This window comes from Callionymus lyra, chromosome 4, assembly GCF_982586985.1.
Source record: "Callionymus lyra chromosome 4, fCalLyr1.hap1.1, whole genome shotgun sequence".
NCBI lineage: Eukaryota > Metazoa > Chordata > Actinopteri > Syngnathiformes > Callionymidae > Callionymus > Callionymus lyra.
In genome coordinates this window covers 27,737,121-27,764,928 of record NC_141821.1, presented here as the reverse complement: position 1 = coordinate 27,764,928, position 27,808 = coordinate 27,737,121, and the positions used below count along the sequence as shown (strand labels likewise).

The 27,808-nt window shown below is 39.9% G+C and overlaps 2 protein-coding genes across 2 annotated transcripts in view; both read left to right on the top strand.

Annotated features, from left to right (window-relative positions):
• Window positions 1–27,808, top strand: part of LOC148082323 (uncharacterized) — a 99,609-nt gene that overhangs the window by 32,232 nt on the left and 39,569 nt on the right. The window contains exons 12-31 of the mRNA XM_087790203.1: window positions 21,006–21,070; window positions 21,195–21,376; window positions 21,469–21,629; window positions 21,743–21,807; window positions 21,936–22,117; window positions 22,304–22,449; window positions 22,581–22,645; window positions 22,773–22,954; window positions 23,047–23,207; window positions 23,323–23,387; window positions 23,516–23,697; window positions 23,884–24,029; window positions 24,162–24,226; window positions 24,354–24,535; window positions 24,628–24,788; window positions 24,903–24,967; window positions 25,095–25,276; window positions 25,463–25,608; window positions 25,745–25,809; window positions 25,960–26,141. Of these exons, the coding sequence (XP_087646329.1) occupies window positions 21,006–21,070; window positions 21,195–21,376; window positions 21,469–21,629; window positions 21,743–21,807; window positions 21,936–22,117; window positions 22,304–22,449; window positions 22,581–22,645; window positions 22,773–22,954; window positions 23,047–23,207; window positions 23,323–23,387; window positions 23,516–23,697; window positions 23,884–24,029; window positions 24,162–24,226; window positions 24,354–24,535; window positions 24,628–24,788; window positions 24,903–24,967; window positions 25,095–25,276; window positions 25,463–25,608; window positions 25,745–25,809; window positions 25,960–26,141 (2,650 nt within the window). The remainder of the gene's footprint in view (window positions 1–21,005; window positions 21,071–21,194; window positions 21,377–21,468; window positions 21,630–21,742; window positions 21,808–21,935; window positions 22,118–22,303; window positions 22,450–22,580; window positions 22,646–22,772; window positions 22,955–23,046; window positions 23,208–23,322; window positions 23,388–23,515; window positions 23,698–23,883; window positions 24,030–24,161; window positions 24,227–24,353; window positions 24,536–24,627; window positions 24,789–24,902; window positions 24,968–25,094; window positions 25,277–25,462; window positions 25,609–25,744; window positions 25,810–25,959; window positions 26,142–27,808) is intronic.
• On the top strand, window positions 64–17,758 carry LOC148082325 (uncharacterized). Its single transcript, XM_087788330.1, has 8 exons — window positions 64–156; window positions 2,379–2,423; window positions 3,144–3,216; window positions 11,486–11,593; window positions 11,846–11,953; window positions 15,779–16,065; window positions 16,243–16,380; window positions 17,744–17,758. Exons 1-8 carry the CDS (start codon window positions 64–66, stop codon window positions 17,756–17,758), a joined length of 867 nt encoding a protein of 288 aa, XP_087644456.1.

The window sequence follows — 27,808 nt, the reverse complement described above, 5'->3', positions numbered from 1 at the left end:
GTGCCCCCCACAACAACAGTAACACCAACAACAACTGCTCTTACAACAACTGCTTCAACAACCATGCCCCCCATGACAACAGTTACACCAACAACAACTGCTTCAACAACAGTTACACTAACAACATCTGCTCTCACAACAACTGCTTCAACAACCGTGCCCCCCATGACAACAGTTACACCAACAACAGCTGTTCCCACAACAACTGTAGCAACAACTGTGCCCACAACAACAACCTATCCAACAACAGAGGCGCCCACAACATCTGCTCTCACAACAACTGCTTCAACAACCGTGCCCAACAGAACAACAGTTACACTAACAACAACTGCTCTAACAACAACAGTCTCCTCCACAACAACAGTTACACCAACAACTACTGCTTCAACAACAGTATCCCCCACAACAACAGTTACACCAACAACATCTGTTCTCACAACAACTGCTTCAACAACCCTGACCCCCACAACAACAGTTACACCAACAACAACTGTTCCCACAACAACTTCAGCAACAACTAAGGCCACAACAAAAAATGATCCAACAACTACTGGGCTTCCCACAACATCAAACGCTCCGACAACAATCGTTCTAGACACAACAACAGAGGCGCCCACAAGATCTGATCTCACAACAACCGTGCCCCCCACAACAACAGTTACACCAACAACATCTGCTCTCACAACAACAATTGTTCCGACAACAATAGATTTTCTAACAACTGTTCCCCCAACAACTGCAGTAAGAACTGTGGCCACAACAACAATCGATCCAACAACACCAACTTTAAGCACTCCTACAACAATAGTTCTAGACACAACAATAGAGTTGCCCACAACATCTAATGCTCTCACTACAAGAGCTGAAACTTCTACACTAACCCTCGCGACAACAATTCTTCCAACAACAACAGAAACTCAAACAACTGCGCTCACAACAACAGTTGCTCCAAAAACATCATCTGTTTATTCAACAACTGCTTCAACAACATTGCCCCCCACAACAATAGTTACACCGACAACTACAGTGCTTCTCACAACATCAAACGCTCCCACAACAATAGTTCTAGACACAACAACAGAGTTGCCTACATTATCTAATGCTCTTACTACAAGTGCTGAAGCTACTACACTAACCCTCAAAACAACAATTCTTCCCACAACAACAGAGACTCAAACAACTGATCAAACAACAACAGTTGTTCCAACAACATCATCTGTTCTATCAACAACTGCTTCAACAGCAGTGAAACCAACAACAACAGTTGCACCAACAACTACAGTCCTTCCCACAACATCAAACGCTCCGACAACAATAGTTCTAGACACAACAATAGAGTCGCAAATAACATCTAATGCCCTTACTACAAGAGCTGAAACTACTACAGTAACCCTCGAGACAACAATTCTTCCAACAACAACAGAGACTCAAACAACCGCGCACACAACAACAGTTGCTCCAACAACATCATCTGTTCATTCAACAACTGCTTCAACAACAGTGCCCCCGACTACACCAGTAACATCTTTTTTCTCAACAACTGCTTCAACAACAGAGTCCCCCACAACACCAGTTACACCAACAACAACTGCTCTCACAACATCTCCTTCAACAACAGTGTCCCCAACGACAACAGTTACATCAACAACATCTGCTCTTACGAATGCTTTAACAACAGTGACCCCCTCTACAACAGTTACACCAACAAGTACAGTGCTTCCCACAACATCAAACCCTCCAACAACAATAGTTCTAGACACAACAACAGAGTCACCCACATTATCTAATGTTCTCACTTCAAGAGCTGAAACTACTACACTAACCCTCAAAACAACAATTCTTCCCACAACAACAGAGACTCAAAAAACTGCTCTGACAACAACAAAAGTTACACCAACAACTACAGTGCTTCTCAAAACATCAAACGCTCCGACAACATTAGTTCTAGACACAACAATAGAGTCGCCCACAACATCTAATGCCCTTACTACAAGAGCGGAAACTACTACACTAACCCTCGCGACAACAATTCTTCCAACAACAACAGAAACTCAAACAACTGCGCTCACAACAACAGTTGCTCCAACAACATCATCTGTTTATTCAACAACTGCTTCAACAACAATGCCCCCCACAACAATAGTTACACAAACAACCACAGTGCTTCTCACAACATCAAACGCTCCTACAACAATAGTTCTGGACACAACAATAGAGTCACCCACATTATCTAATGCTCTCACTACAAGATCTGAAACTACTACACTAACCCTCGCGACAACAATTCTTCCAACAACAACAGACACCCAAACAACTGCGCTCACAACAAGAGTTGTTCCAACAACATCATCTGTTCTATCGACAACTGCTTCAACAACAGTGCCCCCCACAACAATATTTACACCAACAACTACAGTGCTTCTCACAACATCAAACGCTCCAACAACAATAGTTCTGGACACAACAATAGAGTCACCCACATTATCTAATGCTCTCACTACAAGATCTGAAACTACTACACTAACCCTCACGACAACAATTCTTCCAACAACAACAGAGATTCAAACAACTGCGCTCACAACAACAGTTGCTCCAACAACATCATCTATTCATTCAACAACTGCTTTAACAACAGTGACCCCCACTGCAACAGTTACACCAACAAGTACGGTGCTTCCCACAACATCAAACGCTCCAACAACAATAGTTCTAGACACAACAACAGAGTCGCCCACATTATCTAATGCTCTCACTACAAGTGCTGAAACTACTACACTAACCCTCAAAACAACAATTCTTCCCACAACAACAGAGACTCAAACAAATGATCAAACAACAACAGTTGTTCCAACAACATCATCTGTTCTATCAACAACTGCTTCAACAACAGTGCCCCCCACAACAATATTTACACCAACAACTACAGTGCTTCCCACAACATCAAACGCTCCTACAACAATAGTTCTGGACACAACAATAGAGTCGCCCACATTATCTAATGCTCTCACTACAAGAGCTGAAACTACTACACTAACCCTCGCGACAACAATTCTTCAAACAACAACAGAAACCCAAACAACTGCGCTCACAACAACAGTTGTTCCAACAACATCATCTGTTCTATCGACAACTGCTTCAACAACAGTGCCCCCCACAACAATATTTACACCAACAACTACAGTGCTTCTCACAATATCAAACACTCCTACAACAATAGTTCTGGACACAACAATAGAGTCGCCCACATTATCTAATGCTCTCACTACAAGAACTGAAACTACTACACAAACCCTCGCGACAACCATTCTTCCAACGACAACAGAAAATCAAACAACTGCGCTCACAACAACAGTTGCTCCAACAACATCATCTGTTTATTCAACAACTGCTTCAACAACATTGCCCCCCACAACAATAGTTACACCAACAACTACAGTGCTTCTCACAACATCAAACGCCCCTACAACAATAGTTCTGGACACAACAATAGAGTCGCCTACATTATCTAATGCTCTCACTACAAGAGCTGAAACTACTACAGTAACCCTCGCGACAACAATTCTTCCAACAACAACAGACACCCAAACAACTGCGCTCACAACAATAGTTGTTCCAACAACATCATCTGTTCTATCGACAACTGCTTCAACAACAGTGCCCCCCACAACAATATTTACACCAACAACTACAGTGCTTCTCACAACATCAAACGCTCCTACAACAATAGTTCTGGACACAACAATAGAGTCGCCCACGTTATCTAATGCCCTCACTACAAGAGCTGAAACTACTACACTAACCCTCGCGACAACAATTCTTCCAACAACAACAGAGACTCAAACAACTGATCAAACAACAACAGTTGTTCCAACAACATCATCTGTTTTATCAACAACTGCTTCAACAGCAGTGACACCAACAACAACAGTTACACCAACAACTACAGTGCTTCCCACAACATCAAACGCTCCAACAACAATAGTTCTAGACACATCAACAGAGTCGCCCACATTATCTAATGCTCTCACTACAAGTGCTGAAACTACTACACTAACCATCAAAACAACAATTCTTCCCACAACAACAGAAACTCAAACAACTGCGCTCACAACAACAGTTGCTCCAACAACATCATCTGTTTATTCAACAACTGCTTCAACAACATTGCCCCCCACAACAATAGTTACACCAACAACTGCAATGCTTCTCACAACATCAAACGCCCCTACAACAATAGTTCTGGACACAACAATAGAGTCGCCTACATTATCTAATGCTCTCACAACAAGAGCTGAAACTACTACACTAACCCTCGGGACAACAATTCTTCCAACAACAACAGAAACTCAAAGAACTGCGCTCACAACAACAGTTGTTCCAACAACATCATCTGTTCTAACGACAACTGCTTCAACAACACTGCCCCCCACAACAATAGTTACACCAACAACTGCAGTGCTTGTCACAACATCAAACGCCCCTACAACAATAGTTCTGGACACAACAATAGAGTCGCCTACATTATCTAATGCTCTCACTACAAGTGCTGAAACTACTACACTAACCATCAAAACAACAATTCTTCCCACAACAACAGAAACTCAAACAACTGCGCTCACAACAACAGTTGCTCCAACAACATCATCTGTTTATTCAACAACTGCTTCAACAACATTGCCCCCCACAACAATAGTTACACCAACAACTGCAGTGCTTCTCACAACATCAAGCGCCCCTACAACAATAGTTCTGGACACAACAATAGAGTCGCCTACATTATCTAATGCTCTCACAACAAGAGCTGAAACTACTACACTAACCCTCGGGACAACAATTCTTCCAACAACAACAGAAACTCAAACAACTGCGCTCACAACAACAGTTGTTCCAACAACATCATCTGTTCTAACGACCACTGCTTCAACAACACTGCCCCCCACAACAATATTCACACCAACAACTACAGTGCTTCTCACAACATCAAACGCTCCTACAACAATAGTTCTGGACACAACAATAGAGTCGCCTACATTATCTAATGCCCTCACTACAAGAGCTGAAACTACTACACTAACCCTCGCGACAACAATTCTTCCAACAACAACAGAGACTCAAACAACTGATCAAACAACAACAGTTGTTCCAACAACATCATCTGTTTTATCAACAACTGCTTCAACAGCAGTGACACCAACAACAACATTTACACCAACAACTACAGTGCTTCCCACAACATCAAACGCTCCAACAACAATAGTTCTAGACACATCAACAGAGTCGCCCACATTATCTAATGCTCTCACTACAAGTGCTGAAACTACAACACTAACCCTCGGGACAACAATTCTTCCAACAACAACAGAAACTCAAGGAACTGCGCTCACAACAACAGTTGTTCCAACAACATCATCTGTTCTAACGACAACTGCTTCAACAACACTGCCCCCCACAACAATATTCAAACCAACAACTACAGTGCTTCTCACAACATCAAACGCTCCTACAACAATAGTTCTGGACACAACAATAGAATCGCCCACATTATCTAATGCTCTCACTACAAGATCTGAAACTACTACACTAACCCTCGCGACAACAATTCTTCCAACAACAACAGACACCCAAACAACTGCGCTCACAACAATAGTTGTTCCAACAACATCATCTGTTCTATCGACAACTGCTTCAACAACACTGCCCCCCACAACAATATTCACACCAACAACTACAGTGCTTCTCACAACATTAAACGCCCCTACAACAATAGTTCTGGACACAACAATAGAGTCGCCTACATTATCTAATGCTCTCACTACAAGATCTGAAACTACTACACTAACCCTCGCGACAACAATTCTTCCAACAACAACAGAGACCCAAACAACTGCGCTCACAACAATAGTTGTTCCAACAACATCATCTGTTCTATCGACAACTGCTTCAACAACATTGCCCCCCACAACAATATTTACACCAACAACTACAGTGCTTCTCACAACATCAAACGCTCCTACAACAATAGTTCTGGACACAACAATAGAGTCGCCCACGTTATCTAATGCTCTCACTACAAGAGCTGAAACTACTACACTAACCCTCGCGACAACAATTCTTCCAACAACAACAGAGACTCAAACAACTGATCAAACAACAACAGTTGTTCCAACAACATCATCTGTTCTATCAACAACTGCTTCAACAGCAGTGACACCAACAACAACAGTTACACCAACAACTACAGTGCTTCCCACAACATCAAACGCTCCAACAACAATAGTTCTAGACACATCAACAGAGTCGCCCACATTATCTAATGCTCTCACTACAAGTCCTCAAACTACTACACTAACCATCAAAACAACAATTCTTCCCACAACAACAGAAACTCAAACAACTGCACTCACAGCAACAGTTGCTCCAACAACATCATCTGTTTATTCAACAACTGCTTCAACAACATTGCCCCGCACAACAATAGTTACACCAACAACTGCAGTGCTTGTCACAACATCAAACGCCCCTACAACAATAGTTCTGGACACAACAATAGAGTCGCCTACATTATCTAATGCTCTCACTACAAGTGCTGAAACTACTACACTAACCATCAAAACAACAATTCTTCCCACAACAACAGAAACTCAAACAACTGCGCTCACAACAACAGTTGCTCCAACAACATCATCTGTTTATTCAACAACTGCTTCAACAACATTGCCCCCCACAACAATAGTTACACCAACAACTGCAGTGCTTCTCACAACATCAAGCGCCCCTACAACAATAGTTCTGGACACAACAATAGAGTCGCCTACATTATCTAATGCTCTCACAACAAGAGCTGAAACTACTACACTAACCCTCGGGACAACAATTCTTCCAACAACAACAGAAACTCAAACAACTGCGCTCACAACAACAGTTGTTCCAACAACATCATCTGTTCTAACGACAACTGCTTCAACAACACTGCCCCCCACAACAATATTCACACCAACAACTACAATGCTTCTCACAACATCAAACGCTCCTACAACAATAGTTCTGGACACAACAATAGAGTCGCCCACATTATCTAATGCTCTCACTACAAGAGCTGAAACTACTACACTAACCCTCGCAACAACAATTCTTCCAACAACAACAGAGACTCAAATAACTGATCAAACAACAACAGTTGTTCCAACAACATCATCTGTTCTATCAACAACTGCTTCAACAGCAGTGACACCAACAACAACAGTTACACCAACAACTACAGTGCTTCCCACAACATCAAACGCTCCAACAACAATAGTTCTAGACACATCAACAGAGTCGCCCACATTATCTAATGCTCTCACTACAAGTGCTGAAACTACTACACTAACCATCAAAACAACAATTCTTCCCACAACAACAGAAACTCAAACAACTGCGCTCACAACAACAGTTGCTCCAACAACATCATCTGTTTATTCAACAACTGCTTCAACAACATTGCCCCCCACAACAATAGTTACACCAACAACTGCAGTGCTTCTCACAACATCAAACGCTCCTACAACAATAGTTCTGGACACAACAATAGAGTCGCCTACATTATCTAATGCTCTCACAACAAGAGCTGAAACTACTACACTAACCCTCGGGACAACAATTCTTCCAACAACAACAGAAACTCAAACAACTGCGCTCACAACAACAGTTGTTCCAACAACATCATCTGTTCTAACGACAACTGCTTCAAAAACACTGCCCCCCACAACAATATTCACACCAACAACTGCAGTGCTTCTCACAACATCAAACGCTCCTACAACAATAGTTCTGGACACAACAATAGAGTCGCCTACATTATCTAATGCTCTCACTACAAGAGCTGAAACTACTACACTAACCCTCGCGACAACAATTCTTCCAACACCAACAGAAACTCAAACAACTGCGCTCACAACAACAGTTGTTCCAACAACATCATCTGTTCTATTGACAACTGCTTCAACAACAGTGCCCCCCACAACAATATTTACACCAACAACTACAGTGCTTCTCACAACATCAAACGCCCCTACAACAATAGTTCTGGACACAACAATAGAGTCGCCTACATTATCTAATGCTCTCACTACAAGAGCTGAAACTACTACACTAACCCTCGCGACAACAATTCTTCCAACACCAACAGAAACTCAAACAACTGCGCTCACAACAACAGTTGTTCCAACAACATCATCTGTTCTATTGACAACTGCTTCAACAACAGTGCCCCCCACAACAATATTTACACCAACAACTACAGTGCTTCTCACAACATCAAACGCTCCTACAACAATAGTTCTGGACACAACAATAGAGTCGCCTACATTATCTAATGCTCTCACAACAAGAGCTGAAACTACTACACTAACCCTCGCGACAACAATTCTTCCAACAACAACAGAAACTCAAACAACTGCGCTCACAACAACAGTTGCTCCAACAACATCATCTGTTTATTCAACAACTGCTTCAACAACATTGCCCCCCACAACAATAGTTACACCAACAACTACAGTGCTTCTCACAACATCAAACGCTCCTACAACAATAGTTCTGGACACAACAATAGAGTTGCCCACATTATCTAATGCTCTCGCTACAAGAGCTGAAACTACTACAGTAACCCTCACGACAACAATTCTTCCAACAACAACAGAGACTCAAACAACTGCGCTCACAACAACAGTTGCTCCAACAACATCATCTGTTCATTCAACAACTGCTTCAACAACACTGCCCCCGACTACACCAGTTACGCCAACAACATCTGTTTTCTCAACAACTGCTTCAACAACTGTGCCCCCCACAACAACAGTTACACCAACAACAACTGCTCTCACAACAACTCCTTCAACAACAGTGTCCCTCACGACAACAGTTACATCAACAACATCTGCTCTCACAACTGCCTTAACAAAAGTGACCCCCACAACAACAATTACACCAACAAGTACAGTGCTTCCCACAACATCAAACGCTCCGACAACAATAGTTCTAGACACAACAACAGAGCCGCCTACATTATCTAATGCTCTCACTACAAGTGCTGAAACTACTACACTAACCCTCGCGACAACAATTCTTCCAACAACAAGAGAAAGTCAAACAACTGCGCTCACAACAACAGTTGCTCCAACAACATCATCTGTTTATTCAACAACTGCTTCAACAACAGTGTCCCCCACAACAATAGTTACACCAACAACTACAGTGCTTCTCACAACATTAAACGCTCCTACAACAATTGTTCTGGACTCAACAATAGAGTTGCCCACATTATCTAATGCTCTCACTACAAGAGTTGAAACTACTACAGTAACCCTCACAACAACAATTCTTCCAACAACAACAGAGACTCAAACAACTGCGCTCACAACAACAGTGGCTCCAACAACATCATCTGTTCATTCAACAACTGCTTCAACAACAGTGCCCCCCGAGACAACAGTTACATTAACAACATCCGCTCTCACAATTGCTTTAACAGCAGTGACCCCCACAACAACAGTTACACCAACAAGTACAGTGCTTCTCACAACATCAAACGCTCCAACAACAATAGTTCTAGACACAACAATAGAGTCGCCCACAACATCTAATGCCCTTACTACAAGAGCTGAAACTAATACACTAACCCTCGCGACAACAATTCTTCCAACGACAACAGAAAGTCAAACAACTGCGCTCACAACATCAGTTGCTCCAACAATATCATCTGTTCATTCAACAACGGCTTCAACAACAGTGCCCCTGACTACACAAGTTACACCAACAACATCTGTTTTCTCAACAACTGCTTCAACAACAGTGCCCCCCACAACAACAGTTACACCAACAACAACTGCTCTCACAACAACTCCTTCAACAACAGTGTCCCCCACGACAACAGTTACATCAACAACATCTGCTCTCACAACTGCCTTAACAACAGTGACCCCCACTGCAACAGTTACACCAACAAGTACAGTGCTTCCCACAACATCAAACGCTCCGACAACAATAGTTCTAGACACAACAACAGAGTCGCCTACATTATCTAATGCTCTCACTACAAGTGCTGAAACTACTAAACTAACCCTCAAAACAACAATTCTTTCCACAACAACAGAGACTCAAACAACTGATCAAACAATAACAGTTGCTCCAACAACATCATCTGTTTATTCAACAACTGCTTCAACAACATTTCCCCCCACAACAATAGTTACACCAACAACTACAGTGCTTCTCACAACATCAAACACCCCTACAACAATAGTTCTGGACACAACAATAGAGTCGCCCACATTATCTAATGCTCTCGCTAAAAGAGCTGAAACTACTACAGTAACCCTCACGACAAAAATTCTTCCAACAACAACAGAGACTCAAACAACTGCGCTCACAACAACAGTTGCTCCAACAACATCATCTGTTCATTCAACAACGGCTTCAACAACAGTGCCCCTGACTACATCAGTTACACCAACAACAACTGCTCTCACAACAACTCCTTCAACAACAGTGTCCCCCACGACAACAGTTACACCAACAAGTACAGTGCTTCGCACAACATCAAACGCTCCGACAACAATAGTTCTAGACACAACAACAGAGTCGCCTACATTATCTAATGCTCTCACTACAAGTGCTGAAACTACTACACTAACCCTCAAAACAACAATTCTTTCCACAACAACAGATACTCAAACAACTGATCAAATAATAACAGTTGCTCCAACAACATCATCTGTTTATTCAACAACTGCTTCAACTACATTGCCCCCCACAACAATAGTAACACCAACAACTACAGTGCTTCTCACAACATTAAACGACCCTACAACAATAGTTCTGGACACAACAATAGAGTCGCCCACATTATCTAATGCTCTCGCTACAAGAGCTGAAACTACTACAGTAACCCTCACGACAAAAAATCTTCCAACAACAACAGAGACTCAAACAACTGCGCTCACAACAAAAGTTGCTCCAACAACATCATCTGTTCATTCAACAACGGCTTCAACAACAGTGCCCCTGACTACACCAGTAACACCAACAACATCTGTTTTCTCAACAACTGCTTCAACAACAGTGCCCCCCACAACAACAGTTACACCAACAACAACTGCTCTCACAACAACTCCTTCAACAACAGTGTCCCCCACGACAACAATTACATCAACAACATCTGCTCTCACAACTGCCTTAACAACAGTGACCCCCACTACAACAGTTACACCAACAAGTACAGTGCTTCCCACAACATCAAACGCTCCAACAACAATAGTTCTAGACACAACAACAGAGCCGCCTACATTATCTAATGCTCTCACTACAAGTGCTGAAACTACTACACTAACCCTCAAAACAACAATTCTTCCCACAACAACAGAGACTCAAACAACTGCCCTGACAACAGCAACAGTTACACCAACAACTACAGTGCTTCTCAAAACATCAAACGCTCCAACAACATTAGTTCTAGACACAAAAATAGAGTCGCCCACAACATCTAATGCCCTTACTACAAGAGCTGAAACTACTACACTAACACTCGCGACAACATTTCTTCCAACAACAAGAGAAAGTCAAACATATGCGCTCACAACAACAGTTGCTCCAACAACATCATCTGTTCATTCAACAACTGCTTCAACAACAGTGTCCCCCACAACATTAGTTACACCAACAACTACAGTGCTTCTCACAACATTAAACGCTCCTACAACAATTGTTCTGGACACAACAATAGAGTCGCCTACATTATCTAATGCTCTCACTACAAGAGTTGAAACAACTACAGTAACCCTCACGACAACAATTCTTCCCACAACAACAGAGACTCAAACAACTGATCAAACAACAACAGTTGCTCCAACAACATCATCTGTTCTCTCAACAATTGCTTCAACAACAGTGCCTCCCACTACAACAGTTACACCAACAAGTACAATGCATCCCACAACATCAAACGCTCCGACAACAATAGTTCTAGACACAACAACAGAGTCGCCTATATTATCTGATGCTCTCACTACAAGAGCTGAAACTACTACACTAACCCTCAAAAAAACAATTCTTCCCACAACAACAGAGACTCAAACAACTGCTCTGACAACAACAGTTACACCAACAACTACAGTGCTTCTCAAAACATCAAACGCTCCGACAACATTAGTTCTAGACACAACAATAGAGTCACCCACAACATCTAATGCCCTTACTACAAGAGCTGAAACTACTACACTAACCCTCGCGACAACAATTCTTCCAACAACAACAGAAACTCAAACAACTGCACTCACAACAAAAGTTGCTCCAACAACATCATCTGTTCTCTCAACAACTGCTGCAACAACAGTGCCCCTGACTACAACAGTTACACCAACAACATCTGCTCTCACAACAGCTGCTTCAACAACAGTGTCCCCCACGAAAACAGTTACACCAACAACATCTGCTGTCACAACTGCTTTAACAACAGTGCCCCCCACAACAACAGTTACACCCACAACATCTGCTCCCACAACAACTGCTTCAACAACAGTGTCACCCGCAACAACAGTTACACCAAAAACAACTGTTCTCACAACAACTGCTTCAACAACAGTGTCCAGCACAACAACAGTTATCCCAACATCATCTGCTGCAACATCAACAGAGTCACCCACAACAATTGTTCCCACAACAACAGATTACCTAACAACTGTTCCAACAACAACTGTGCCCACAACAACAACTGATCCAACAACTACAGTGCTTCACACAACATTAAACGCTCCGACAACAACAGTTTTAGACACAACAATAGAGTCGCCCACAAGATCTAATGCTCTTACTACAAGAGCGGAAATTACTACACTAACCCTAACAACAACAATTCTTCCCACAACAACAGAGACTCAAACAACTGCTCTAACAACAACAGTTGCTCCATCAACATCATCTGCTCTCACAACAGCTGCTTCAACAACAGTGTCCCCCACGACAACAGCTACACCAACAACATCTGCTCTCACAACAGCTGCTTCAACAACAGTGTCCCCCATTACAACAGTAACACCAACATCATCTGCTGCAACATCAATAAAGTCACCCACAACAATTGTTCCCACAACAATAGATTATCTAATAACTGTTCCAACAACAACTGCAGCAACAACTGTGCCCACAACAACAACTGATCCAACAACCACAGTGCTACTCAAAACATCAAACGCTCAGACAACAATACTTCTGGACACAACAATAGAGTCGCCCACAAGATCTAATGCTCTCACTACAAGAGCGGAAATTACTACACTAACCCTAACAACAACAATTCTTCCCACAACAACAGAGACTCAAACAACTGCTCCAACAACAACAGTTGCTCCATCAACATCATCTGTTCTCTCAACAACTGCTTCAACAACAGTGCCCCTGACTACAACAGCTACACCAACAACATCTGCTCTCAAAAAAACTTTTTCAACAACAGTGTCCCCCACGACAACCGTTACACCAACAACATCTGCTCTCAAAACTGCTTTAACAACAGTGCCCCCTACAACAACAGTTACACCAACAACATCTGCCCTCATTACAACTGCTTCAACAACAGTGTCCCCCAAAACACCAGTTACACCAACAACAACTGTTCTCACAACAACTGCTTCAACATCAGTGTCCAGCACAACAACAGTTACACCAACATCATCAGCTGCAACATCAACAGAGTCACCCACAACAATTGTTCCCACAACAACAGATTATTCAACAACTGTTCCAACAACAACTGCAGCAACAGCTGTGCCCACAACATCAAACGCTCCAACAACAATAGTTTTAGACACAACAATAGAGTCGCCCACAAGATCTAATGCTCTTACTACAAGAGCTGAAACTACTACACTAACCCTGACGGCAACAATTCTTCCCACAACAACAGTGACTCAAACAACTGCTCTAACAACAACTGTTGCTCCATCAACATCATCTGCTCTCTCAACAACTGCTTCAACAACAGTGTCCCCCACAACAACAGTTACACCACCAACAACAGTGCTTCTCACAACATCAAACGCTCAGACAACAATACTTCTGGACACAACTATAGAGTCGCCCACATTATCTAATGTTCACGCTACAAGAGCTGAAACTACTACACTATCCCTCACTAAAACAGTGTCGCCAACGACAACAGTTACACCAACAACATCTGCTGCAACATCAACGAAGTCATCCAGAACAACAATTGTTTCAACAACAACAGATTATCTAACAACTGTTCCCACAACAACTGCAGCAACAACTGTGCCCACAACAAAAAACGAATCAACAACTACAGTACTTCTCACAACATCAAACGCTCCGACAACCATAGTTCTAGACAAAACAATAGATTCGCCCACAACATCTAATGCACTTACTACAAGACCTGCAACTACTACAGTAACCCTCACAACAACAATTCTTCCCTCAACAACAGAGACTCTAACAACTACTCCAACATCAACAGTTGCTCCAACAACATCATCTGTTCTCTCAACAACTGCTTCAACATCAGTGTCCAGCACAACAACAGTTACACCAACATCATCAGCTGCAACATCAACAGAGTCACCCACAACAATTGTTCCCACAACAACAGATTATTCAACAACTGTTCCAACAACAACTGCAGCAACAGCTGTGCCCACAACATCAAACGCTCCAACAACAATAGTTTTAGACACAACAATAGAGTCGCCCACAAGATCTAATGCTCTTACTACAAGAGCTGAAACTACTACACTAACCCTGACGGCAACAATTCTTCCCACAACCACAGTGACTCAAACAACTGCTCTAACAACAACTGTTGCTCCATCAACATCATCTGCTCTCTCAACAACTGCTTCAACAACAGTGTCCCCCACAACAACAGTTACACCACCAACAACAGTGCTTCTCACAACATCAAACGCTCAGACAACAATACTTCTGGACACAACTATAGAGTCGCCCACATTTTCTAATGTTCACGCTACAAGAGCTGAAACTACTACACTATCCCTCACTAAAACAGTGTCGCCAACGACAACAGTTACACCAACAACATCTGCTGCAACATCAACGAAGTCATCCAGAACAACAATTGTTTCAACAACAACAGATTATCTAACAACTGTTCCCACAACAACTGCAGCAACAACTGTGCCCACAACAAAAAACGAATCAACAACTACAGTACTTCTCACAACATCAAACGCTCCGACAACCATAGTTCTAGACAAAACAATAGATTCGCCCACAACATCTAATGCACTTACTACAAGACCTGCAACTACTACAGTAACCCTCACAACAACAATTCTTCCCTCAACAACAGAGACTCTAACAACTACTCCAACATCAACAGTTGCTCCAACAACATCATCTGTTCTCTCAACAACTGCTTCAACATCAGTGTCCAGCACAACAACAGTTACACCAACATCATCAGCTGCAACATCAACAGAGTCACCCACAACAATTGTTCCCACAACAACAGATTATTCAACAACTGTTCCAACAACAACTGCAGCAACAGCTGTGCCCACAACATCAAACGCTCCAACAACAATAGTTTTAGACACAACAATAGAGTCGCCCACAAGATCTAATGCTCTTACTACAAGAGCTGAAACTACTACACTAACCCTGACGGCAACAATTCTTCCCACAACAACAGTGACTCAAACAACTGCTCTAACAACAACTGTTGCTCCATCAACATCATCTGCTCTCTCAACAACTGCTTCAACAACAGTGTCCCCCACAACAACAGTTACACCACCAACAACAGTGCTTCTCACAACATCAAACGCTCAGACAACAATACTTCTGGACACAACTATAGAGTCGCCCACATTATCTAATGTTCACGCTACAAGAGCTGAAACTACTACACTATCCCTCACTAAAACAGTGTCGCCAACGACAACAGTTACACCAACAACATCTGCTGCAACATCAACGAAGTCATCCAGAACAACAATTGTTTCAACAACAACAGATTATCTAACAACTGTTCCCACAACAACTGCAGCAACAACTGTGCCCACAACAAAAAACGAATCAACAACTACAGTACTTCTCACAACATCAAACGCTCCGACAACCATAGTTCTAGACAAAACAATAGATTCGCCCACAACATCTAATGCACTTACTACAAGACCTGCAACTACTACAGTAACCCTCACAACAACAATTCTTCCCTCAACAACAGAGACTCTAACAACTACTCCAACATCAACAGTTGCTCCAACAACATCATCTGTTCTCTCAACAACTGCTTCAACAACAGTGCCCCCGACTTCACCAGTTACACCAACAACATCTGCTCTCACCACAACTGCTTCAAAAGCAGTTACCCCAACACAATCTTCTGCAACATCAAAAGAGTCACCCACAACAACAATTGCTCCAAAAACAACAGTAGTAACAACTGATCCAATATCATCAAATTTCTTTGCAACATTAACAGTACCTCAAACAATAATTATTCCTAAAACAACACTTTCTCGCACAACAAGAGCTGGTACGACAATGTCAATTGCTGGCACAACAACAGTTTATTCAACAAAAACTGCTCTAACTACAATAGTTACTACAAAAAAAACAGCAACAACATTGTCCTCCATTATAACTGCTGGTACAGCAACAGATGCTCTAAAAGCAACAGCTCCAATAATAGCATTATCTCCCACAACAAAAATTGATAACACAACAAAAGTTCCAATATCAATCTCTCCTACAACTGCTTCCAAGACAGCTGTGCAAACAACAACTTCTGCATTAACGACAATTGATCTGAAAACAGTGTCTTCTACTACAACCTTTGCATACATAACATCAACAAAATCAAATTTCACCACAATAACTTCTAGAAAAACAACTCTCCCTCTGCCGACATCAAATATCCCCTCATCAGATTATCCAATGTCAAATGTTCCTTCCTCGAAATCACCTTTTCTCACAAAAACTGCTTCAACAACCATGTCCCCCATAACAACAGTTTCAACATCTGCTCTCACAACAACTGCTCCAACAACAGTTACACCAACAACATCTGCTCTCACAACAACTTCTTCAACAACAGTTACACCAACAACATCTGCTCTCACAACAACTGCTCCAACAACAGTTACACCAAGAATATTTCCTCTCACATCAACTGCTTCAACAACATTGTCCCCCACAACAACAGTAACACAAACAACATCTGTTCTCACAACAATGGCTTCAACAGCAGTTACACCAAAAACATCTGCTGCAACATCAACAGAGTCACCCACAGCAACAATTAGTCCAAAAACAACAGTAGTAACAACTGATTTAAAATCATCAAAATTCTTTGCAACATCAAAAGTACCTCCAACAAGAATTGTTTCTCCCAAACCAGCAACTTCTATTACAACCTTGAAATCCATGACATCAGCTTCAAAATCAAATTTGCCCACACTAACTTCTAGAAAAACAACTCTCTCGCTCCCAACATCAAATATCCCCACAACAGATTATCCAATGTCAAATGTTCCTTCCTTGGCATCAATTGTTCCCACAACAACTGTTTCTCCAAATACAACAGCTTTTTCTAAAGATGCAACTATATCAACAATAACAGTTTCACCACTCACATTAGCTTATTCAACTACAGTCCCTCCTACAAAAGTGTCTTCCCTGACAACAGCTTTTTTAAAACAAGATTCTAATAAGGTCCTTTCTTCAGCAAGTGTTGCTCTGACAGCTATTCCAACAAAAAACGTTACTTCAACAAGACATTATTACACAACAACAACATATCAAACTAAACCTTTACAAGGAACATCTGCTGCACCAACAACTGTACTTTATACAACTCTCTCTTTTAAAAGTTTTTTTTCTCTCACTACAACCTCAACAATCACTCCAACAACAACAGCTGTGATCACTACGATACCTTCATCAGTCACTTCCTTTTACCCAATTTCAACACTTCTCACTACAAGCACTACTCTGAAACCATTTGTTCTAAGGTTGGTGGTGACATGTACAATTATTGTGACCTATACCAAAGAGTTAAATGACCCCACAAGCAAGGAATTTAAAGAGATTGAAGAACAATTTGTTGCTTGGGTAAGTACTGTAATCCTTCCATTTTTTCATTATTTTCCTATTTTATTTAAACAAAGATTTTAAATCAACTATGTTCATTTAATCATTTTTATTGGCAGTGTGAGGAATCCACCAGAGCACAACTTACATACCAAATCATGCATTGCCAGGTGAAAAAGATAAGGTAAATTTTGATGAATAATAAAGTCTTCTAACGTAATCATGAAAGCACATTGCGATTTTCAGCGTCATAATTTGCTAGTGACACAATCTTTGTATTGCAGAAAATCGTCTTGCAAATACCCCCAAAACACAGTTGAAGTAGAGTTTGAGGCTGCTTTGTTTTGGTATTCTGGCATATCAGAACCTCTTTCCACAAAAGAAGCCATTCAATTATTAAGAAAGGCTGCAAGAAATCCAGGGAAATCAAATCTGATTTTCATTTCCAACTCAATGCATCTGGCAGGTAGGTAAATGTACAATGGTGTCAGATTAGATAAATTCTTTTGTTTGCAGTGTTACATTGTTTGAGAGGTATAACAAAAATGTACTCTATTGAAGGCAATGAAAATGAAAAATAAAAATGTTTTTAATTGTATGAAGGTTATCCAATTGAAGACCAAGCACGTCTTGCAGTGTACACTGGCATTTGCTCCATTAAAGAAACATTTTCAAAGGAATTGAATGACCCCAACAGCAGACAATACAAAGTCCTTGAAGCCAAATTTACCACTTGGGTAAGAGCACCTAAAACATTGATATTAAGTATTTTATACAGTATGTGAGTTCTAATAAAATGTTAAAATCATAGTGTGAAAGTGCCACCAGAGAAAAATGTGGACACCAAAAAGGCCACTGTAAACTGACAAAATTCAGGTAAGACATCAATGAATGATGTATAATGAAGATCTATTTTTTGTTCTGTAGTTTCGTTTTAGTACAATGTTAATATAATCATGAATTTACCATCTAACTAACCATAACAATATGTCTTCTCTCTCACCAAATATGACTGTTGGAAATTCATTCTCTCAGGGAATACCCACACTATTCACCGGAGAACACAGTTGAAGCAGAGTTCGAGGTCACATTGCCCTGGTTGTCTCCAACATCAGAAGCTCCATCTGGAAAATACATAGCTCGAGTGCTAAAGAGAGCAGCAGAATTTCCTGGAAATGTGAAAATAATAATAATTTCCCATTCAATCTACATCACAGGTCAGTTATCCTATTTAAAAGTTTACAAAAAATGAAATCTGAGTACATAGCAAGTCGGGAAACCTTCTCAGGGTAGGGGATGAGATCCTGCACCAAGTAGACGGGTTTAAGTAACTTGGGGTCTTCACAAGTGAGGGAAGAATGGAGCGTGAGATCAACAGCGGATTGGGGCGGCCGTGGACGCCGCCGTGAATGGTGGGAAGTGACCGAAAGAAAAAGGTCATGGATACAAGCAGCCAAAATGAGTTTTCTCCGTAGGGTGGATGAGGTCATCAGGGAGAGCCTCGGAGTAGAATCGCTGCTCCTCCGCGTTGAGAGGAGTCAGTTGAGGCGGCTTTGATTAGCATCTGATTAGAATGCTTCTGTGAGCCCTCGCTAGTGAGGTGTTCAGGGCATGTCCCACTGGTAGGAGACCACAGGGCTGACCCAGGATGTGCATGAGAGACTATGTATAAAGGAAACAACCCAACCTTGCATTGAACCTTGAATTGATATTTTATCAATAACTGGTTCCTAAACTTGACTCTGGAGGTCTGTCTGTCATTTATATCTACTATCCAACATACATGTTCATGTGTTATTATTGTATATAAAGGTATTAATATCAATAATAATAATACAATTGTGTTATTATTGTATAGTGTCCTATAGTTAGTTTGAATTTAAAATCACATGAAAAGACATAATTAACTTCAGATCTGGTTTATGTTTATCAACAGGTCATGTTGAAGACTCTGAAGCAATTGAAGCAGAAACCTCCTCTCGACCTTCGGTTGTTTACACTGTAACTTCCACCATTCATGAAGAGACCTTTACAGAAGAACTGAACGACCCCCAGAGCCGGAAATACAAAATCCTTGAAGATAAACTGGTAACCTGGGTGAGAACATTGGTTATTTTTTAATTTTTATTAACAAACAAAAAGGGACACTGACACTTGATTTTTTATTCCAGTGTGAGTGTGCCTCAAATGGAAAGTGTGGAAATATGATAAGCCACTGCAAACTGATCAAATTCAGGTACAATTAATTAAACAACATTAAACTTTTATCGCTTTGTCCTCTTTGTTTTCTCTTACCTCCCTCATCAGTGACTATCCTTTTATTTTATGAAAATACATTATATGACACTAAAACACATTTTATCTGTAGAAGTTCTTCATGTACAGCCGGGGACACAGTTGAAGCAGTGTTTGAGGTTGAATGGACCTTGTTGACTTCCTCATCAGAACCTCCTTCTAGAAAACATGTCACTTCAATTTTAAAGAATGCAGCTTTGTATTTTGGATATTTTCAATTCATCACCATCCCTAACTCAATTCAAGTAACAGGTTAGTAAAACTACTTGATGTGTAACCAATACACCAGTCATCTTAAATTGATTAATTTAATCCGCATCTTCTTTACATTTTGTGCCTCAGGAGGTCCAGATGAAGAGCCAGAATACTCTTCAACTCCTCCACCTACTTATACTGCAGTTTGCTCCATTGAAGAAGCATTTACAATAGAGTTGAATGACCCCAACAGCAGAGAGTTCCAGACCCTGGAAGATAAACTAGTTGAATGGGTGAGGACAAGTTGACTATTATGTTAACATTCTTAAATATGTTTGCAACTTTTAAATACTGTTCTAACATTACATAATAAATGTAAATTGACGTTTGAATTTTTATTTTGACAGTGTGAAAGTGCCACCAAAGAAAAATGTGGAAACAAAAATGGCCACTGTAAAGTGAGAAAGTTCAGGTAGGAGGTTTAAATTAAATTTGTCAGTGACTTTAGTTATGTTTCTGTTATGGACTTATTTGATCAGACAATACAAATAAACCTCCTAATCAAATAAAATATTTCTGTGTCAATTATTATCCAGGAAATCTCAGTGTGCTTCAACAGACAACACAGTGGAAGCAGAGTTGGAGGTTGAATTGCCCTGGTTGACTGCCTCTTCAGAACCTCCATCAGGAAAACACATAGTTCGAGCCTTAAAGAGAGCAGCAGAACATTCTGGACGTTTCAATGTGATCATAGTTCCCAACTCAGTCCAAGTTACAGGTCAGTAACAATTTTCATATTTTTAAATGAACTATTGGTAGATTGTGGATTGTTTGTTTTCAATTCTGAATCTAACTGCTTTTCATTTATAGCAGATCATGTTGAAGACTCAGCAACTGAACCAGAAACCCCTTCAGGTCCTTCACTTGTTTACACTGTAACTTCCACCATTCATGAAGAGACCTTTACAGAAGAACTGAACGACCCCAGCAGCGACAAATACAAAGATCTAGAGGAAAAACTTGTCAGCTGGGTGAGGACATTGAAAAAAATCTCTTTTTGCATTTGAGAAAATGTAACATTTGAAACATGTTGATAGTATTCACAGCTAAGATGTACATATAAACCAAAGTCTTTTTGTTCCAGTGTGAGTGTGCCTCCAGTGAAAAATGTGGAAACACAGTCAGCCACTGCAAACTGATCAAATTCAGGTACATTTAATGTGAAGGAAAATCCAAATGTCAGCTATATGTTTGTCATACAGCATATTCCACTCCATAATCACAAGTCAGGAAAGAAAATGTATTCACATGAGACTAACACACATTTTTGAATACAGAGAAACTTCTTGTACGTCCTCGGAAACCACAGTTGAAGCAGAGTTTGAGGTTGAATGGACCTTGTTGACTCCCTCATCCAAACCTCCTTCTAGAAAACATGTTGCTAAAACCTTTAAGAATGCAGCTGCAAATCCTGGATATTCCAAAATTAATGTTATTCCCAACTCAATCAAAGTAACAGGTCAGTAAATTGAAACATGCAATTCTATTTTTTTGGAATGTCTGATTTTTTAGGTTAATTCAGTTACTAAAGCAGTTTGTGAATAAAATATTTTTTAAAGTTTTAAATAACTGTCGTTCTCTGATGAATGAAGAAACTAATTGATTTTTTGTAAAATAAATACTTTGTGTATTTCTGCTTCCACAGGAGGTCCAGATGAAGACCCAGGAAACTCTTCAACTCCTCCACCTACTTATACTGCAGTTTGCTCCATTGAAGAAGCATTTACAAAAGAGTTGAATGACCCCAACAGCAGAGAGTTCCAGACCCTGGAAGTTAAACTAGTTGAATGGGTGAGGACAAGTTTACTTTTATATTTGATGATACATTTAAAACACACCAATCTCATACTTTAACACTTTTAAATATCATTCTAACCTTACATAATCAATATAAACTAAAATTTAATTTTTAATTTTGACAGTGTGAAAGTGCCACCAAAGAAAAATGTGGGACCAAAAATGGCCACTGTAAAGTGAGAAAGTTCAGGTAGGAGGTTTTTAATTAATGTCTTGTCAGTGACTTTAGTTGTGTTTCTTTTATGGACTCATTTCATCAGACAATACAAATAAACTTCCTCATTAAACATAATGTTTCTGTGTTAAATATTATCCAGGAAATCTCAGTGTGCTTCAACGGACAACACAGTGGAAGCAGAGTTGGAGGTTGAATTACCCTGGTTGACTGCCTCTTCAGAACCTCCATCAGGAAAACACATAGCTCGAGCCTTAAAGAGAGCAGCAGAACATTCTGGACGTTTTAATATGATCATAGTTCCCAACTCAGTCTTAGTGACAGGTCAGTAACAATTGTCATATTTTTAAATGAACTATTGGTAGATTGTGGATTGTTTGTTTTTAATACTGGATCTAACTGCTTTTCATTTACAGCAGATCATGTTGAAGACTCAGCAACTGAACCAGAAACCCCTTCAGGTCCTTCACTTGTTTACACTGTAACTTCCACCATTCATGAAGAGACCTTTACAGAAGAACTGAACGACCCCAGCAGCAACAAATACAAAGATCTAGAGGAAAAACTTGTCAGCTGGGTGAGGCCATTAAAAGAAAATCTCTTTTTGCATTTGAGAAAATGGAACATTTGAAACATGTTGATAGTATTCACAGCTGAGATGTACATATAAACCAAATTCTTCTTTGTTCCAGTGTGAGTGTGCCTCCAGTGAAAAGTGTGGAAACACAATCAGCCACTGCAAACTGATCAAATTCAGGTATAAATAATGTGAAGGAAAATCAAAATGTCAGTTATATGTGTGTCATACATCATATTCCACTCCATGATCACAAGTCAGGAAAGAAAATGTATTCACATGAGACTAACACAAATTTTTGAATACAGAGAAATTTCTTGTACGTCCTCGGAAACCGCAGTTGAAGCAGAGTTTGAGGTTGAATGGACCTTGTTGACTCCCTCATCCAAACCTCTTTCTAGAAAACATGTTTCTAAAACCTTTAAGAATGCAGCTGCAAATCCTGGATATTCCAAAATTAATGTTATTCCCAACTCAATCCATGTAACAGGTCAGTAAATTGAAACATGCAATACTATTTTTTTGGAATGTACGATTTTTAGTTTCATTCAGTTACTGAAGCAGTTTGTGAATAAAATATTTTTAAAAGTTTTAAATAACTGTTGTTCTCTGATGAATGAAGAAACTAATTGATTTTTTTGTAAAATAAATACTTTGTGTATTTCCGCTTCCACAGGAGGTCCAGATGAAGACCCAGAAAACTCTTCAACTCCTCCACCTACTTATACTGCAGTTTGCTCCATTGAAGAAGCATTTACAAAAGAGTTGAATGACCCCAACAGCAGAGAGTTCCAGACCCTGGAAGATAAACTAGTTGAATGGGTGAGGACAAGTTTACTTTTATATTTGATGATACATTTTAAAACACATCAATCTCTTACTTTAACACTTTTAAATATCATTCTAACGTTACATAATCAATATAAACTAAACTTTTATTTTTAATTTTGACAGTGTGAAAGTGCCACGAAAGAAAAATGTGGGACCAAAAATGGCCACTGTAAAGTGAGAAAGTTCAGGTAGGAGGTTTTTAATTAATGTCTTGTCATTGACTTTAGTTATGTTTCTTTTATGGACTGATTTGATTGGACAATACAAATAAACTTCCTAATTAAACATAATGTTTCCTTGTTAATTATTATCAAGGAAATCTCAGTGTGCTTCAACGGACAACACAGTGGAAGCAGAGTTGGAGGTTGAATTGCCCTGGTTGACTGCCTCTTCAGAACCTCCATCAGGAAAACACATAGCTCGAGCCTTAAAGAGAGCAGCAGAACATTCTTTACGTTTCAATATGATCATAGTTCCCAACTCAGTCCAAGTGACAGGTCAGTAACAATTGTCGTATTTTTAAATGAACTATTTGTAGATTGTGGATTTTTTGTTTTCAATTCTGAATCTAACTGCTTTTCATTTATAGCAGATCATGTTGAAGACTCAGCAACTGAACCAGAAACCCCTTCAGGTCCTTCACTTGTTTACACTGTAACTTCCACCATTCATGAAGAGACCTTTACAGATGAACTGAACGACCCCCGCAGCAACAAATACAAAGATCTAGAGGAAAAACTTGTCAGCTGGGTGAGGACATTGAAAAAAATCTCTATTTGCGTTTGAGAAAATGGAACATTTGAAACATGTTGATAGTATTCACAGCTGAGATGTACATATAAACCAAAGTCTTCTTTGTTCCAGTGTGAGTGTGCCTCCAGTGAAAAGTGTGGAAACACAATCAGCCACTGCAAACTCATCAAATTCAGGTACATTTAAAGTGAAGGAAAATCAAAATGTCAGTTACATGTGTTTCATACATCATATTCAACTCCATGATGACAAGTCAGGAAAGAAAATGTATTCACATGAGACTAACTCAATTTTTTTATACAGAGAAACGTCTTGTACATCCTCGGAAACCACAGTTGAAGCAGAGTTTGAGGTTGAATGGACCTTGTTGACTCCCTCATCCAAACCTCCTTCTAGAAAACACGTTGCTAAAACCTTTAAGAATGCAGCTGCAAATCCTGGATATTCCAAAATGAATGTTATTTCCAATTCAATCAAAGTAACAGGTCAGTAAATTGAAACATGCAATTCTATTTTTTTGGAATGTCCGATTTTTTAGGTTCATTCAGTTACTGAAGCAGTTTGTGAATAAAATATTTTTTAAAGTTTTAAATAAGTGTTGTTCTCTGATGAATGAAGAAACTAATTGATTTTTTGTAAAATAAATACTTTTTGTATTTCTGCTTCCACAGGAGGTCCAGATGAAGACCCAGGAAACTCTTCAACTCCTCCACCTACTTATACTGCAGTTTGCTCCATTGAAGAAGCATTTACAAAAGAGTTGAATGACCCCAACAGCAGAGAGTTCCAGACCCTGGAAGATAAACTAGTTGAATGGGTGAGGACAAGTTGACTCTTATATTTGATGATACATTTTATAACACATCAATCTCTTATGTTAACACTTTTAAGTATGATTGCAACATTACATCATTTATGTAAACTGACATTTCCACTGACTTTTATTTTGACAGTGTGAAAGTGGCACCAAAGAAAAGTGTATGAACAAAAATAGTCACTGTAAAGTGGTAAAATTCAGGTAGGAGGTTTAAATTCATCTCTTGCTGAAATGTCAGGGTTTTTTCTTCACAATGACTATTGTTGTGTTTCTGTTATAGACTCATTTGATCAGACAATACAAATAAAATTCCTCATTAAACATAATGTTTCTGTGTTAATTATTATCCAGGATATCTCAGTGTGCTTCAACGGACAACACAGTGGAAGCAGAGTTGGAGGTTGAATTACCCTGGTTGACTGCCTCTTCAGAACCTCCATCAGGAAAACACATAGCTCGAGCCTTAAAGAGAGCAGCAGAACATTCTGGACGTTTTAATATGATCATAGTTCCCAACTCAGTCCAAGTGACAGGTCAGTAACAATTTTCATATTTTTAAATGAACTATTGGTAGATTGTGGATTGTTTGTTTCCAATTCTTAATCTAACTGTTTTTCATTTATAGCAGATCATGTTGAAGACTCAGCAACTGAACCAGAAACCCCTTCAGGTCCTTCAGTTGTTTACACTGTAACTTCCACCATTTATGAAGAGACGTTTACAGAAGAACTGAACGACCCCAGCAGCGACAAATACAAAGATCTAGAGGAAAAACTTATCAGCTGGGTGAGGACTCTTTTTTTCCTCATTTCTTTTCCCTTCTTTTATTTGGATTAACTAATTATGAATATGTTACATATTCCCCCTTTATTTCCAGTGTGAATGTGCATCTAATGACAAATGTGGAAATACAATCAGTCACTGCACACTGATAAAGTTCAGGTATATTTTTACTCCTTAGTCACTCATTATTTTTCACTCAATCATGACAAGACAGGAAATAAAATGTCATTACATGAGACTAACACACATTTTTGAATACAGAGAAACTTCTTGTACGTCCTCGGAAACCACAGTTGAAGCAGAGTTTGAGGTTGAATGGACCTTGTCGACTCCTTCATCCAAACCTCCTTCTAGAAAACATGTTTCTAAAACATTTAAGAATGCAGCTGCAAATCCTGGATATTCCAAAATTAATGTTATTCCCAACTCAATCCAAGTAACAGGTCAGTAAATTGTGAATTCACATGTATTTCCTTCTTTAAGTTACAGGAGCAGTTTGTGAAGGGAAGGGATGTTTAAAATATTTGAAAAATCTTTTGTCCTCACCGGTTTTCACCATTAGTCCCAGGTGATGAGCCAGCAACAGAACCAGGAACCCCTTCAGGTCCATTCCCTGTTTACACTGTAACTTCCACCATTGATAATCAGCCCTTCACCGAAGAACTGAATGATCCCAACAGCAGTAAATACAAAGATCTTGAGGAAAAAGTTGCAACCTGGGTGAGGACTGATTGAATTGATCCAAACAACAGACTAATGTTGTTAAATGAATAGAACGTAACATTTGCGACTCTAACTTTAATACATTATTGACAGTGTAAGAGTGCCACCATTCCAAACCTTGCCATTCAACCAGTGGAGTGCAAAGTTAAAACGTTCAGGTATTAACATCAAAATAAAATTACATTTATATTTTAATGCTTTAATAATATTCCTAACTTATGTTTATTTGTTTTAGAAAATCTTCCTCCACTTCAACAGACACTACAGTTGATGTACAGATTGACATTACATTTTTCAAGACGAACCCCAAAACAGTTCCCACCAGTGAGGAAGTGAAGGACTCCTTAAGGAATGCAAAATATTCCCAAATTAACATGATTACTCACTCAATTCAAGTGGAAGGTCAGTGAACACTCGTGCATCCATGTTAAACGTAGTTTCTTGTCTATCCAATTTCTTCTTTCTTACTTTCTATACTGATCATATCGTTTTATTTGGCGAGAAATTGACTTACGTTTTGGTTCCTCTCATCAGCAACTGATCCAGTTGAAGAGGAAGAAACTGAACATATGTCCTCATCAGATACTATTCTTTATTATGATGTAACTTCCACCATATACAATGAGCCATTTACAGAAGAACTAAATGATCCCAGCAGTAGACGATACAAAAGCATTGAAGAAAAAATGGTTAA